The 17,746-nt window shown below is 41.8% G+C and overlaps 1 protein-coding gene across 5 annotated transcripts in view; it reads right to left on the reverse strand.

Moving 5' to 3' along the window:
• OSBPL2 (oxysterol binding protein like 2) overlaps positions 1–17,746 on the reverse strand; it is a 116,528-nt gene that overhangs the window by 20,422 nt on the left and 78,360 nt on the right. For 3 of the 5 annotated variants that reach the window (XM_069751189.1, XM_069751187.1, XM_069751188.1), the window contains one exon: positions 8,637–8,748. In XM_069751189.1, the coding sequence (XP_069607290.1) occupies positions 8,637–8,748 (112 nt within the window). Of the gene's footprint in view, positions 1–8,636; positions 8,749–9,855; positions 9,971–12,555; positions 12,579–17,746 lie in introns of those variants that run through there. The other 2 variants (XM_069751190.1, XM_069751185.1) reach the window with 2 other exon arrangements.

Raw genomic sequence — 17,746 nt, forward strand, 5'->3', positions numbered from 1 at the left:
GCGGGATGACTAGATTACAGATTTAATAGGGGAGCAAAGTCTTCTAAGAACTTCACCAAGCATCACCAGCGAGCACAGATTAAAAGCTTTGTGTGTGAGACAGCGAGAGCCGGGGATTCACAATTGCTGGTCCTGTGCTGCGGAGTACATCACTCCCGTCAAAAAAAATAAAACTCCGGGGTCATCCTCTTCTGTCAGGCCCTTACAAATTCTCATCGCATTTTATTTTATCACACGCTTTATTTTGAGGAGGGAAAGTTTCAACTAATTTTTAATATTAAGATCTTTGCTTGCGGTCAGTGTCTTTATCTCTCTCGGACAAACTTATGCAGGCCTAATACTTCTCACTTGGTGAATCGGAAGCGAAACGCGCGTTGGGGTGGTGGCTGTGGCTTCTCTCGTCAGTATCATGTCTTCAGCCCTTTTAGGCTAGGGGGTTTACAAACGCTTCAGCTCCCCATAATGGGACTCTGATACTTTTTGGTACTGTGGAATATTCATGCAATATTAAATCATCTTCTTTGTAAATATTTGACATTTGTTACTATATTCTGTACTTATGAATGTTCATGTACACTTTATATATCTGTACTGATTACATATTATTCCCTCCCCTTCATCAAGGAACATCCTTCACCCTCTTATTAAACCCTATTTAACTGGTCTTTTGTATTCTATACGTTTTTTCATTTTTTTTTTTTAAATTAATGAATAAAGTGATTTATTTGATATATTGCCTGATTTAGTACATCTTGTTTACCAATGCTTCTCACAGCTGTGGATTTGGTACAATGGACAATCATAGCTCAGCTAGCTCGCTACAATGTATCAGCGCAGGGGAAAATCGGAAGAGTATGGAGTCCATATGGTTTGGCTTCTACAGAAATGCAACTGTAACAAATCCTCAGCGGTGAAACCACGTATTGATCTAACACTTCTCAGACTCAGATATGTTTAAAATCATTGACAGCAAGCAAATCAGTCTAGGCATGGGAATGCAAGGAATATTGTAAAATTGCAGAACTTCTTACACAATGTCACAAATGGCAAATCGGGCCAATTATACAGGAATCACACGTCCCGATGCCACATTTTCCATCAGGACTCTGGAAATGCTGGGTAAAACCGCTGGGAAGATGCCCTCTTCAATCTGGTTTCCACTCTTTACACTCTACTGAAACTGCCCTCACTAAAGTCTCTAATGACCTACTAACAGATAAATCTTATGGTCACTACTCCATGCTAATTCTCTTGGATCTCTCAGCAGCATTCGACACTGTGGATCATCAGCTCCTCCTCACTATGCTCCGCTCCATCGGCCTCAAGGACACCGTTCTCTCCTGGTTCTCTTCCTATCTCTCTGACTGCTCCTTCACTGTATGTTTTGCTGGTTCCTCCTCCTCTCACCTTCCCCTTACTGTTGGGGTTCCTCAAGGATCAGTCCTAGGCCCCCTCCTCTTCTCGTTGTATACTGCCCCTATTGGACAAACAATCAGTAGATTTGGTTTCCAGTACCATCTCTATGCTGACGACACCCAATTATACACCTCTTCTCCTGTTATCACGCCGACCTTTTTAGAAAACACCAGTGATAGTCTTACCGCTGTCTCTAACATGTCCTCCCTCTATCTGAAACTGAACCTGTCAAAAACTGAACTCCTCATGCTTTCTCCCTCTACTAACCTACCTTTGCCTGACATTGCCATCTCCGTGTGCGGTTCCACCATTACTCCAAAGCAACATGCCCGCTGCCTTGGGGTCATCCTTGATACTGACCTTTCATTCACCCCCCACATCCGATCACTGGCTCGCTCTTCTTATTTGCACCTCAGAAACATTTCTAGAATTCGCCCTTTTCTTACTTTTGACTGTGCAAAAACTCTTACGGTTTCACTTATTCATTCTCGTCTGGACTATTGTAACTCTCTACTAATCGGCCTCCCTCTTACCAAACTCTCCCCACTCCAATCTGTGCTAAATGCTGCAGCCTGGATCATATTCCTCACCAACCGTTACACCGATGCCTCTACCTTGTGCCAGTCATTACACTGGTTAACCATCCACTCCAGAATCCAGTACAAAACTACTACCCTCATCCACAAAGCACTCCATGGCTCAGCACCACCCTACATCTCCTCTCTGGTCTCAGTCTACCACCCTACCCGTGCCCTCCGCTCCGCTAATGACCTCAGGTTAGCATCCTCAATAATCAGAACATCCCACTCCTGTCTCCAAGACTTTACACGTGCTGCGCCGATTCTTTGGAATGCACTACCTAAGTACTACCTAATACGCACTACCTAATACGATTAATCCCCAATCCCCACAGTTTTAAGCGTGCCCTAAAAACTCATTTGTTCAGATTGGCCTACCGCCTCAACACATTAACCTAACGATCCCTGTGTGGCCTATCATAAAAAACAAAAAAAAAAACAATCAGGTTCCTCATATCATGTTCTCATACACTTTATGCAGTTAATAGCCCTCTGTGTCTATACTGTTACATACTTAGGCAGTTAACTGGTTCATGCAGCTTTACATGAACACCCGAGCCTTACACTATGGTTGGTCCGAATAACTAAAGCAATTGTTACCATCCACCTCTCGTGTCTCCCCTTTTCCTCATAGTTTGTAAGCTTGCGAGCAGGGCCCTCACTCCTCTTGGTATCTATTTTGAACTGTGATTTCTGTTATGCTGTAATGTCTATTGTCTGTACAAGTCCCCTCTATAATTTGTAAAGCGCTGCGGAATATGTTGGCGCTATATAAATAAAATTATTATTATTATTAAGATGGAAATATCGGCCATATTGACGGTCACCTCCAGGACCTCTAATCATGCAGCTTCTGTAGTATGGTGGGCCATCATTCTTATCGGACACGCATTAGCCAGCGTCCGATCAGCCAGTGTTTACTACTGAGGTTTATTGGGCAAATGGCGGAGACTGGAACATTAATGCATTTTCCTGCAATTACCCGACACTACTAAATAGGTTTATACAAAGCCTTCACCCCGTGCTGCCTGGCACCATTTATTTAAGCACGATGCCCCCTGTGCTCTTATTAAAAAGGCAATAAATAGCTGCTGTTATATGTAAGTATTAAAAGTAAGTGCCCCCTTATAATAACGTCTGGGCATTAAGCATTAGCACAGCAGCCATCATTTCCACTTCTTTATTCTATTTAATTATTCTGCATTACTAACACAGTGCCAACACATGAAGCAGTAGGAGGAGGCTTCTCCATCAGAATCCACATACGTTATGTAAGGTATATACTGACCTAAACTGCTGAGCCCCCCTAAAGCCCATGCCCAACATTGTACATCCCCTTACATGTCATTTACACCTGAAAAATACATGTTTATTGATCATGGTGCACTAATCCAGAGTTACATCCTGTATTATATACTCCAGAGCACCACTCACTATTCTGCGGCTTCCCACTGGAAGAAGTCCCTTGCAAAATGCACCAAAAAAAAATATTTGTGGTGTTCCTCTGATGGGATTCCACACATACATTGTATCCTTCTAGATCTGCAAATCCCACTGTATGGAGAAAATGGAATAGCAAGAAATGCAGCAAAGTAGAGTAGTCATTGAATAATAGTGAGTACAGCTCTGGAGTATAATTTAGAATAATTCATGTTTATACACAATTCTCCACTTGCAGATTATTAGTGAGTGCAGCTCTGGGGTATAATACAGGATGTAACTCAGGATCAGTACAGGATAAGTAATGTAATGTATGTACACAGTGACTCCACCAGCAGAATAGTGAGTGCAGCTCTGGAGTATAATACAGGATGTAACTCAGGATCAGTACAGGATAAGTAATGTAATGTATGTACACAGTGACTCCACCAGCAGAATAGTGAGTGCAGCTCTGGAGTATAATACAGGATGTAACTCAGGATCAGTACAGGATAAGTAATGTAATGTATGTACACAGTGACTCCACCAGCAGAATAGTGAGTGCAGCTCTGGAGTATAATACAGGATGTAACTCAGGATCAGTGCAGGATAAGTAATGGAATGTATGTACACAGTGACTCCACCAGCAGAATAGTGAGTGCAGCTCTGGGGTATAATACAGGATGTAACTCAGGATCAGTACAGGATCAGTAATGTAATGTATGTACACAGTGACTCCACCAGCAGAATAGTGAGTGCAGCTCTGGAGTATAATACAGGATGTAACTCAGGATCAGTACAGGATAAGAAATGGAATGTATGTACACAGTGACTCCACCAGCAGAATAGTGAGTGCAGCTCTGGAGTATAATACAGGATGTAACTCAGGATCAGTACAGGACAAGTAATGGAATGTATGTACACAGTGACTCCACCAGCAGAATAGTGAGTGCAGCTCTGGAGTATAATACAGGATGTAACTCAGGATCAGTACAGGATAAGTAATGTAATGTATGTACACAGTGACTCCACCAGCAGAATAGTGAGTGCAGCTCTGGAGTATAATACAGGATGTAACTCAGGATCAGTACAGGATAAGTAATGTAATGTATGTACACAGTGACTCCACCAGCAGAATAGTGAGTGCAGCTCTGGAGTATAATACAGGATGTAACTCAGGATCAGTGCAGGATAAGTAATGGAATGTATGTACACAGTGACTCCACCAGCAGAATAGTGAGTGCAGCTCTGGGGTATAATACAGGATGTAACTCAGGATCAGTACAGGATCAGTAATGTAATGTATGTACACAGTGACTCCACCAGCAGAATAGTGAGTGCAGCTCTGGAGTATAATACAGGATGTAACTCAGGATCAGTACAGGATAAGAAATGGAATGTATGTACACAGTGACTCCACCAGCAGAATAGTGAGTGCAGCTCTGGAGTATAATACAGGATGTAACTCAGGATCAGTACAGGACAAGTAATGGAATGTATGTACACAGTGACTCCACCAGCAGAATAGTGAGTGCAGCTCTGGAGTATAATACAGGATGTAACTCCGGATCAGTACAGGGTAAGTAATGTAATGTATGTACACAGTGACTCCACCAGCAGAATAGTGAGTGCAGCTCTTGGGTATAATACAGGATGTAACTCAGGATCAGTACAGGGTAAGTAATGTAATGTATGTACACAGTGACTGCACCAGCAGAATAGTGAGTGCAGCTCTGGAGTATAATACAGGATGTAACTCAGGATCAGTACAGGGTAAGTAATGTAATGTATGTACACAGTGACTGCACCAGCAGAATACTGAGTGCAGCTGTGGAGTATAATACAGGATATAACTGAGGATCAGTACAGGATAAGTAATGTACTGTATGTACACAGTGACTCCACCAGCAGAATAGTGAGTGCAGCTGTGGAGTATAATACAGGATGTAACTGAGGATCAGTACAGGATAAGTAATGTACTGTATGTACACAGTGACTCTACCAGCAGAATACTGAGAGTATAATACAAGATCAGTCCAGAATAAGTAATGTATGTGTACAGTGAGTCCACCAGCAGAATAATGTCCTATGTATGTTGCAGCGACACCACACTCCACATGAGAACAGCTGAACATGTCATGAGATATGTCATAAGACACAGTGATATCAGCAGGAGAGGTCAGGAGATAAGATGTTCTTCTATCAGGTACTGTAGTAGGAAATTAGGTGACAATAATTGCCATCTCAGCAGATAATCTTGATATTTCCCCCTTAAATTTTCCAGAACTACATTGGTCGAGGCTGGTGAGCGAGTTTATGTTATAATCATCTGAACTTGCGCAATATTTCTTATCCAATTAAAATGGAAAAAAAAAAACAGGAAAGGACGATGGTGACAAGATGTCTGTTACTGAAATGGGTTAGTATTACACAATATGGGGTTACTAAGTGGCAGCTGTGCAGATAGTACTTTTTGATTGATATATTTTAGGTTAAAAAAAGAAAGGAAAAAAGTCGAAGAGACAAGGGATGGCATATCACTGGGGTGTATCATCGCTTAATGATCACTGTTGGCCCATTCATTTTCAGAGCTAAGGAGGGTCCCAGAGGTCCTAGACATACAGTGGGGCAAAAAAGTATTTAGTCAGTCAGCAATAGTGCAAGTTCCACCACTTAAAAAGATGAGAGGCGTCTGTAATTTACATCATAGGTAGACCTCAACTATGGGAGACAAACTGAGAAAAAAAAATCCAGAAAATCACATTGTCTGTTTTTTTAACATTTTATTTGCATATTATGGTGGAAAATAAGTATTTGGTTAGAAACAAAATTTCATCTCAATACTTTGTAATATATCCTTTGTTCGCAATGACAGAGGTCAAACGTTTTCTGTAAGTCTTCACAAGGTTGCCACACACTGTTGTTGGTATGTTGGCCCATTCCTCCATGCAGATCTCCTCTAGAGCAGTGATGTTTTTGGCTTTTCAGTTGGCAACACGGACTTTCAACTCCCTCCAAAGGTTTTCTATAGGGTTGAGATCTGGAGACTGGCTAGGCCACTCCAGGACCTTGAAATGCTTCTTACGAAGCCACTCCTTCGTTGCCCTGGCGGTGTGCTTTGGATCATTGTCATGTTGAAAGACCCAGCCACGTTTCATCTTCAATGCCCTTGCTGATGGAAGGAGGTTTGCACTCAAAATCTCACGATACATAGCCCCATTCATTCTTTCATGTACCCGGATCAGTCGTCCTGGCCCCTTTGCAGAGAAACAACCCCAAAGCATGATGTTTCCACCACCATGCTTTACAGTAGGTATGGTGTTTGATGGATGCAACTCAGTATTCTTTTTCCTCCAAACACGACAAGTTGTGTTTCTACCAAACAGTTCCAGTTTGGTTTCATCAGACCATAGGACATTCTCCCAAAACTCCTCTGGATCATCCAAATGCTCTCTAGCAAACTTCAGATGGGCCCGGACATGTACTGGCTTAAGCAGTGGGATACGTCTGGCACTGCAGGATCTGAATCCATGGTGGCGTAGTGTGTTACTTATGGTAGGCCTTGTTACATTGGTCCCAGCTCTCTGCAGTTCATTCACTAGGTCCCCCCGCGTGGTTCTGGGATTTTTGCTCACCGTTCTTGTGATCATTCTGACCCCACGGGGTGGGATTTTGCGTGGAGCCCCAGATCGAGGGAGATTATCAGTGGTCTTGTATGTCTTCCATTTTCTAATTATTGCTCCCACTGTTGATTTCTTCACTCCAAGCTGGTTGGCTATTGCAGATTCAGTCTTCCCAGCCTGGTGCAGCGCTACAATTTTGTTTCTGGTGTCCTTTGACAGCTCTTTGGTCTTCACCATAGTGGAGTTTGGAGTCAGACTGTTTGAGGGTGTGCACAGGTGTCTTTTTATACTGATAACAAGTTTAAACAGGTGCCATTACTACAGGTAATAAGTGGAGGAAAGAGGAGACTCTTAAAGAAGAAGTTACAGGTCTGTGAGAGCCAGAAATCTTGATTGTTTGTTTCTGACCAAATACTTATTTTCCACCATAATATGCAAATAAAATGTTAAAAAAACAGACAATGTGATTTTCTGGATTTTTTTTTCTCAGTTTGTCTCCCATAGTTGAGGTCTACCTATGATGTAAATTACAGACGCCTCTCATCTTTTTAAGTGGTGGAACTTGCACTATTGCTGACTGACTAAATACTTTTTTGCCCCACTGTACGTTATACGAGATGGGACCACCACTTCAAAATTGACATAAAACATTGAGCAACTTGATAAATCCTCGTCACTCACAGATCCTGGGTCTCATGATGCTCTCTGCTACCAGACTGCAGTGCATTTTGGGACCCCAGAGAAAAGTGATACAGTCAGCGCTCAGCTGTTAGGTCACATGTCTGACAGCAGGAGGCGCTGAACTGCTGTTTCTTTCTGAGGGCAACTACTGTAGCAGAATTCTGAGTACAGCACTGGATGCAAATGTAATAACTGAATTGGTGCAAAAGGCAAAGTATTCAGGTGTTTCTGTAGAAAGGAGGAGACGCACTTTACATCCAATGACAAGTAAGATTTCCAAATGACCATACCCGTGTCACTTTAGACTATAAGCTCTTATGACAAGATTCTCTACCATCAGTGTTATTGTCTGACCAATTCCATTATTGTTTTTGTGTACTGATTTTCTTGATATTATAAATGGGTTATCCCACCACTAACATTTAGGTGAACAATGTATTATCAGTGGAGGTCAGACTGATGGATCCTCCGCCAATCACAACAGCGGGGGTCCCATGTTCCTCAAGTTACTGGAAAGGGACCGACTCCTTCTCCATACATTGTCTATGGTGAATACAAAGGAGTTAATAAAGAGGGGATTGTGCATGTGAACTATGATTCTAGACACGAGAGAGACATTGGACCCCTGTTCTCGTGGTCGCACCTCCAATTATACATTTAGCACTTTTTCTGTAGTTCTTTTAATTGAAAATCCACTTGTCTATAAACCAAACGTGGCAGTCCTTCACAACGACCCCTCGTCTATATGTCCCAATTACCAGACAGCAGTATGTGAAAGAATAGCAAATGTATTTTTCTGAAATGGCTGATAGCAGAAAGCAGTTGACTGCATGATAAAGTGTGGTTTTAGAGTGAGTGTACCTATATTTAAAAAAAAAAAAAAAAAATAAGAATTTTTTAAAAATAAATACAGGCTTACCGATGCTTCTTGACTCCATTCTCCTGCGGACCCCTCTCGACCTCGGCCGCCCTGTTCTGGTCGGGGAGCGTCATCTCTGCGAACTCTCCAGAGGAATTGTCAGAGTCCGTGCCTGTCAGCGAGAGAAGGGTGACTGTTACGTAAAGCTGACACTGAACCCTGCTCTGAGAAAAAAGCTGAAGGTCGGCCCAGTTTTTGTGTACTTTACATCACTGGATATTGCACAATAGCAACATGTACTCCAATATGACAGGTCACGGCCAAAGTCCAGACATAAACTTTCTCCTTCACAAACTGCGGCTTCAGCTCTTACATCATCTACTAAAAGTCAGCCAGAGCCTCCTTATTCATGAAGAGAATTCCACACCTACAGTAAAGACTGACACACAGGGGGACAAGCTATGCAAACGCAGTAATGACGAATATTCGTGGTTGTGCCCGGCTGCCCGCTTGGCACATTACACATGGTAACCTCTGTAATTGCATAGATTGATCTTTCACTGCATTTTTGGATTTCTCTAACTGTCCAGAAATATCTGAGTAATGTGGATTAGACACACCGATGTAGCAGAGCTGAAACAGTGAAAGGATTCACTTGTGTACCAGGAAAATGTACAAAGGCAAGGTAATGCCATAGCTGCAGTCCTATGTAAATGTACAGGCTGTGCCAAGTGACTAAGGCTCTGTTCACATACAGACTTTTTTTAAGCAAATTAAAACGGCTTTTTACCGTACTGGAAAAAGCTATGAGATTTCAGAAATCTCATCCACAAGCTTGATATTTTTTTTTTCTTGACTGATTGGCAGCATGTCACTTCTTTCAGCCTTTTTGCAGCATTTTTTCACCATAGAAAGAAATGAGCAAGTGCAAAACAATTCATCAAAAAAGCAACATACGTTTTTGCAGCGTTTTTGGTGAATAATGCTAACCTTAGGAAGCATGGACTGTCGAGAACAACACACATGCAATCAGCACCCATAAAAACAAGTAAACGCTGCAAAACGTGAGGTTTTTTTATGCTTTGTCTTTACTGATAAACAGGTTTTGGCTAAATAAAAACAAAAAAAATGCAGCAAAAAACACTAAGTGTGAACATAGCCTAACTCAGTAGTGCTACTTTGGTAAAAAGGCGCCCAGGAACTCTTTTTCTCCGGCGGTACACATTCCGAGATATCTTTTTTATCCTCTAACAAACAAAAAGCGAAGAGAAAATATTACCATAAATTAACCCCGGACAGACATAGCACCAGGGTGGCACAATATCCATCAAGAGCCCACCACATGCAGCAGAGTCCACCTTGTTAGATGCAGCAGGACCACAGTGTATGCTACTTGTACAGAGGACAGGTTTCCATTTGGCACAGTCATGATAATAAGAGTGATCACCTGTCGTTTTGCATAGGACTGCAGATAAGCCTATGGGTTAACTCAAGCAGGGAGATTTACATGAATCACAGCGTTAAATGACAATCTCTGCCCTGCTACATCTACAATAAAATATCTATTATCCTAAACAGATAATACTACCTAATATATGCCAAATCAAGATTACCCTATGGTGACAAGAGGTGCCCATTTATCAAGCACTGTACCGTACCAACTAAGCTCTGTGGGCATCTTGCATTGGCTCAGTTCTGACGAATACTCAAGACCTCACACAACCCAAGTTCTGGGGAAGCATCCATTTTGCTCCGGTAGTGCCGATGCATATCTTGGCGTGGGCACTGCCCTACAGGTCTATGTGTGATATTACCCAATGTTTTGTTTTTTTACATAGAAAAGTAAACCTAAAATATGGGGGCACAGACTGACGCTGGCAGAACCTTCAGCGGATGCAAAATAGCTCATTTATCTATTCATTTATTATCTATTTTGCATTTGCTGACAAGACCTGAAAGGGCAGTCCCTTCCGCTGAATACATGTACATGATAATGTGTTGGGAATAATTCCACCAACGCCGCATTGTACGCCTGTCTGCCAGTGGATAAATATCTATAAACACTTAGAAACTATGGGGGAGGAGAAGGCGGGCACAGGGGGCAGAGCAGGGCAAGTAGAAAGGATCGAGAAATGAACATTCACAGGAAATGGAAAAACTGAAGAGGAAAACAAATTATCTACGAATGGGAGAAATGAAGGAGTCATGGGAACAAAGGAGAGAACAGTGATCCAGAGGTGGATACAGGTGTGGAAAAAATGCTGCAAAGATTGATATAAAAAACAAGAGTGATAATTTATAGAGAAATCTAAAATCACATCAATATTTGGTGTGACTGTCCTGTGTCTTCAAAACCACATCAATTCTTCTCGGTACACTTGTACTTGATCATAGCTTTTGAAGGAGCTCAGCAGGGAAGTTATTCCAAACATCTTGGGGAACTAGCCGCAGATCTTCTGTGGATTTCAATTGTGTAAATCCTTCTGTCTTCTCATGTAATCCCAGACAGATTCAAGGATGTGGAAAACAGGGCTGTATGATCACTTCCGGAACTACTTGTTGTTTATAACACTGAAGATCATTCTCAATGAAATTGGCTGTATGTTTGGGGTCGTTATCCGACTGTAGAATAAATTTGACTCCCTGATGGTTTTGGATGATGGACAAGTATCTGCCTGTATTTCTCAGTATTGAGTACACCACTAATTCAGACCTAATCCCCAAGTCCATTTGCTGAAATTCAGCCCCAACATTGCAAGGAGCCTCCACCGTGCTTCAAAGCTCCAGCAGACTCATTATTGTATTGTTCTCCAGCTCTTCTGCGAACAAACTGAATTCTGTTACATCCAAATATTTCACACTTTGACTCTTCAGTCCAAACACCTGCTGCCATTCCGCCATTGCCACTTCCTATGTTTCTAGGCATAGTTGAGTCTCTTGCCTTTGTTTCCATGAAGAACACAAGACTTTTCAGCTGCAATTCTTCTCCATGAAGAACACTTCTGGCCAGACTTATCCAAACAGTAGACGGATGTAGCTGGGTCCCACTGGTTGATGTTAGGTCTAAGTTGATGGAACTGATGGATATCGAAGTGAAGTAAGCGTGATGTGTCTCATCTGTTGTAGACCACTGCGTCTATAGTTCTCTGCTTTGAAATCCTTGCCTGGAAGAGACCCTGCTGATGCAGTATAACTACCTTGTGTCTTGTGGTTTTGCTGAATCTTGCCATGGTGTATGACCTGTAACATTAAACGGTCTCACCTCACCTTTGTAGCAGAGTACGGGTGCAGTTTTAAATCTCCTACACATCCGTTTCTGTATCAGATAATGATTGTGCTTCAACCTACACGTATGTTTGGTATAATTGGTTACTCCAACACCTGACTATAATATTACAACAACTCTGACTGTGTACAAGTGTACCTAGAAGAATTGATGTGGTTTTGAAGGTAAAGGACGGTCACCAAATATTGGTTTGATTTAGATTTCTATTTTGCTCATTTAAAAAAAAAAAAGACTATTATCACTTCAATTTTGGAAATCATTCATTCTTTGTAGAATTCTTTTTACACACCGGTCTAAAAAAAACAACTTGTGCTCAAAACTGTAAATGGTGCAAAGTGTCAATTTTACTACATGCGTTACTTAACACTTGAATTGTTTCAGGAAAAAAAAAAGTTCCTTGATTACTCCTCTTGGAAACTTATGGATAAATTGACCACTTTTCTCTTTTTGCCAGTGGGTAAAGTCCCAACTTACAACCGGCGCCAAAAAGTTTGACAATGTGGAGAGACAACTTATTGTTACATTGAATTGTGAAGAGCTGTTTCGCCATTACTCCTCCTGGAAATCATTCAAGTGAGGATATTTTAAAGGAAATTTGCATTAGCAATGCTGCTACGTATGCTGGCTATTTACGATGTTCTAAAATTCTGTCAACTAAATGAAAACAAAAGTAGAAAGACGGGGTGTACTCACTTAATGTGGAACCCGAGCGGCTTGGAATAGGCAGGTGACAGCGTATAACATTTAGTAACCTGTTAACATGTGCAACACTCGGGACGGCTCATCCCGTGCTCGGAGACACTTCCCCCCTCACCGCCACGCAACTGGGTTATTAGCCAAGATCTGCAGAAATTAATTAACCCTTCTTCTGCTGAAGGTGAATGGATTCAGAAATTTGTCTGTATAGAAAACACATAACTGCACAGTTGAGTCACTCAGTGTCTATGGAAAGCAGCGAGTCAACCCTTAAACAATGGGGCAAAGCTATGAGTGCAGAGGTGGTGGAAGTACAGCCCCAATGGGACCAAAGACCCCTCTAACACATACTGGTCACGCTGGAGCAAAAAATAGATTAAAACCAGCAGAAAACGCTTTTCCAATAGACAGATGTTCAAACAGACATGTAGCTTCACCTTCACTTGCAAAGCAAATAACGCATTTTGCGATGTTACAGTTGCCGAAAGTCAGCCCCTTGCTATGGCCAATTGTGAGTGGGCATTGCGTCACCCACTACAAGGGGCTTCATCAGCCTCTGGACCGGTGGAAATAAACGACCAACATGGCTGCTGGACCAAAGTGCTTTAATCTTTTTGCTCAACTCTACATGCTAGAAATATGGCCACGTCAAGAGAGTAGTGTAAAAAGCTAAGCAAAGATATCACTGTCTTGAAGACAAAAAAAAAAAGAAGAATACAGAAATATTCAAAGCCATTGAGTGTTCCTAGAGTTACAGATGGAAGCAGAGTTCCTAAGTTCCAGGTCATAGGAACTCTGGCTACAATACCTGGACGTGGCAGAAAGATGAAGCTGCCCATAGGTTCCTTAAGAAGCAAGTGGTCAAAAACCCTTGAGAGACTGCAAAAAACCTGAAGTGAGATTTGGTGGCAGCAGACATTGAGGTTTCAGTTTGCTCAGCAGGGTGCATACTAAACACTGATGGTCTCCAGGCCTGATCAACAAAACATACAGATCTACTGACCCAAAAGCAAGAAAATGTATTCAGAACCATAAAAATAACCCACAAACATTTTTGGGATTCTGCTCTACTGAGCAGTGAAACAAAACTGGTACTTTCGAGCTTCTGGATCAGTGGTATGTCTGCAGTAGGAAGAATGAAACATACATTGAAAAGAACACCTATACTGAATCATGGTGGGGGCTCAGTGATGCCTACAGCGAAGCATGGCGGGAGCTCGGAGACACTCTGGATGGCTAGACTTCATCTGGTACTCAAAATCTTTAGTGTATGGAGGACAAGATGGATTTAATCATGCATCAGGAATCTTAAGAGAAAACATCATGCCTTTTGTGAGGGAGCTGATGTTTGAGTGTCATTGGACCTTCCAACAGGACAATGATCCCAAGCATACCTCAAAGTCCAAAAAGGCTTATTTTTAGAGGAAGCCCAGGAAGACTCTTGAGTGGCAGTCATAGTCACGTGACATAAACCATATATATAATTTTTGGTGGAATTTGAAGAAAGCAGGTACAGCAGCAAACATAAGATTATTATTTAACTGGATGCCACTGCCAATGAGGAGTGGGCTAACATTTCTCAGGAACGCTTCCAAAAGATGGTGTCTCGCCATGCTTCACAGTCAAGGGGTTCTCTACCATGTACAAAGGATGATTGTCATGCAAAGGGTAAGTAATTCTGAGACTGGAGAATTCGGTGGACTTTTGTGTTTAATTTGGAGAAACCACTCGTTCTATTAGTTTTTAGATATTTAAATTGTTCTCATTGACTTGCAATAAACGAACAGCACAAAGCCTACAAATGATGATAAACTGAATTTATATTGTGGGGTGAATACATTTTTTAACTGTATTAGAATAATGAAAAGATATTCTGTCAGTTCGTCCCCCCCTAAACTGTTTATATGTGCATGTTCTGTATGACTTTTTCCAAAGACAAGTCCGCACACACTGTTAGGTAGCCAAGCCGTTTTTCAGATACTGAGAAATCGTCAGACACGGAAGCACTCTTGATGGCACTAAAACATTTCCCAAAAGCCCATCTCTCCAGCTCTATTCCTTGCCCAGTGCCGCCTTCTCCGGCTTTACAGACAGCTCACTGACTGTGTGACATTTTGGAGGATAAAATCCTGCTGACAGATTCCCTTTAATCTAAGTAAAAATGCCTGGCCTGCTTTGGTTCTTCACTTGCATTATTTCTGTTGTTGTGTAGAGAAAACCTCCCGACAGGCTCATATTGCACCATAGAATATTTCTTAACTCCATAAGATAAACTACATCACATGTTCACATCCACAAGGGACAAAACATTCAGTGTATCCGAGATGCCCGGGCGCATGGGCATTTGTGGTGAACTCTGTGCATGACTATGTAGTACTGTGCCCCCTATATAAAGCTAATATGGAGCCAAGGGCGGTACTGACGCTGAATACAGAAGCCTGCCAATGGTGTAAGGTTCCACCTACCGCTAACCAAGGCGGCACTGGCCAATTCTGAAAAGCCTGGTAGTGATGCCGATGATAGTATCCGGTCGTTTGTGAGGTTTTCTCTACACAACATAAGGAATACTGCAAACAAAGCACCAATGGGGATCAGACATTTTTAATATTGTGCTGATATTGTTTGTAAGTCTGCGCATCACCTTTTGGCCTTTTTTGAGCCTTAAAAGTTGGGCATAAATAGTTGGTCATACATGATCTAAAGAAGAGGTACAAACACAACGCGTTATTTGTTAAGCAAATATAGGACTGAAGCAATGTATCGGATTAGACATTTGTGTATTGGAAAAGTGCAACATCCTGGGAGTTTTCTGGTGGGTTTTACCCACATTTCTCGTTCCAACAAGGTTCCAGATGATCAATATTGCAATCGTCAATGGTTGATGCAGTCAAAGGATCTCTTCCAAGAAAAACACGTAGGTTGTTGTGCCTCCACAGAAGTAGACACGGTGAGCACCATTCTTTGGGAGGGGCACTTATTATCCCAAACAATACTACACAAGAAGTGCCCTGTCAAGGACTGCCAGCTATGAACAGTGACCCCAAGACTATAACTCAATATTTTAGGACATGCCGAGTGTCATTCTCAAATGGAAGCCATTACTGTACCACAGTGGATCACACATGATGTAGCTTTCCATAGACACTGAAAGGAAAATCTGCCCCCCCTTGTTTCAGGTGGCTCTACCTGTCTAAATGTCTCTGTAAATTTGGAATAGTACTCATAAACCAGGAGGCTTAAGATTAGAGATGAGTAAATTTGCTCGGGTTCCCTCTTATTCGGCAAGCTATAGCGCTTGCAGAATAAGCTGCAGCGGAAACACTGCTTCCTAGATCGCGCCGGCCGATCAGCGCCAGGGCTGCATGTGTCGCAGCTATGTCACAGTCATGACACATGCATGGAGAGCCTGTTAGAAGCGCCTTTTCTGGGCAACAGCGGGCTACTATTTTTAGGCTGGGGGGGGGGGGTGGGTCAATATCCATGGCCCCTTTCCAGCCTAAGAATACCAGTCCCCAGCTGTGAGCTTTAGAAAGGCTGGTTGTCAAAAATGGGCAGTGACCCCACGCCGGTTTTTAAATTATTTATTTAACTAATTTAAAAAAAAAAAACAGTATGGGGACCCCTCTATTCTTGATAACCAATTTTGCTGAAGCTGACAGCTGAGGGTTTCAGCCCCCAACTGTCAGTTTTGCCTGGCTGGTTGTAGAAGATACATAGGAACCCATGCCGTTTTTTTCATTCATTTATTGCGCAGGCTGATGAATACTCCCATCAGCCGCTCCTGCTGTCACTGTTATTATCAGCAGCAGGGGTAGGCTGGTGTGAGCAATAGTCCCATCAGCCGCCACCTGCTGTCTCTTTTATCACTTAAATATAACTCTCATCATTCTACCCTGTTCACGCCATTTGCCGGCAGCAGGGGAGAATGATGAGAGCTGTATTCAGCTCCCAGGAACAGCACTTACTGTAACGCTTCTTCCCTGGGGCCCGTTCTTGTGGTACTGATGTGGCACACGGTTGCCACACGTATTACAAACACGGACACTGACATCTCCTATACCAGAAATATCAGAATGTGTGAAAGAGGTGTTACATTAGGTTTTTATGTTTGGCTGCTGTCACACACTAAGGCTATGTGCACACGTTCATGATTTCTTGCAGAAAATTCCTGAGAAAAACCTGAAATTTTCTGCAAGAAATCTGCATGCGTTTTTTGCGCGTTTTTGATGCAGTTTTTTCCGGACATTATCCAATGCATTTTATAGTGGGAAATCCGCAAAAAAAACGCAAAATTAATGAACATGCTGCGTTTTTTACTGCGATGCGGTTTTTTTCGCAGAAAAAAACGCATCATGTGCACAAAACATGTGGAATTCATTCTAAATGATGGGATGCTTTTGTATGCTTTTTTTTGCTGTTTTATAGCGTTTTTATCGCAAAAAAAAACGCGAAAAATCAGCAACGTGTGCACACAGCCTAAAAGACGGCTTTTATTGCAAAAAACAGTTTTTGCATCACCATATTTTGAGAGCTATAATTTTTCCATATTTTAGCCCACAGAGTTATGTGAAGTCTCGCTTTTTGCAGGACGAGTTGACTTTTTTTTCGGTAAAATTTTCAGGCACATGACATTTTTTGATCGCTTTTTATTCCACTTTTTAGGAGGCAGAATGAATAAAAACCAGCAATTCATGAATTTCTTTTTTTTTGTGTGTGGGGGTGAGGGTTATGCCATTCCACATGTATTAAAATTGATAAGACAGTTTTATTCTTCGGGTCAGTACTATTACAGGGATACCTCATTTATATCTTTTTTTATGTTTTGGAGCTTTTATACAATAAAAACTATTTTATAGAAAAAATCATTGTTGCATCACTTTATTCTGAGGGCTAGAATTTTATTTTTCCGCTCATGAAGCTGTATGGGGGCTTGTTTTTTGAGGGACAAGATGACGTTTTCAGCGGTACCATCTTTATGTATATCTGTCTTTTTGATCGCATATTATTCCACTTTTTGTTCGCCGGTATGATGATAAAGCATTGTTTTCTGCCTTGTTGTTTCTTTTTTTATGGTGTTCACTAAAGGGCATAACTAGTGGGACAGTTTTATAGGTCGGGTCGTTGTGGATGTGGCGATACCAAATATTTTTTATATTTTTTTCATTCAAATATTTATTTAGTGATAGAA

The sequence above is a fragment of the Ranitomeya imitator genome, chromosome 2 (genome assembly GCF_032444005.1).
Source record: "Ranitomeya imitator isolate aRanImi1 chromosome 2, aRanImi1.pri, whole genome shotgun sequence".
NCBI lineage: Eukaryota > Metazoa > Chordata > Amphibia > Anura > Dendrobatidae > Ranitomeya > Ranitomeya imitator.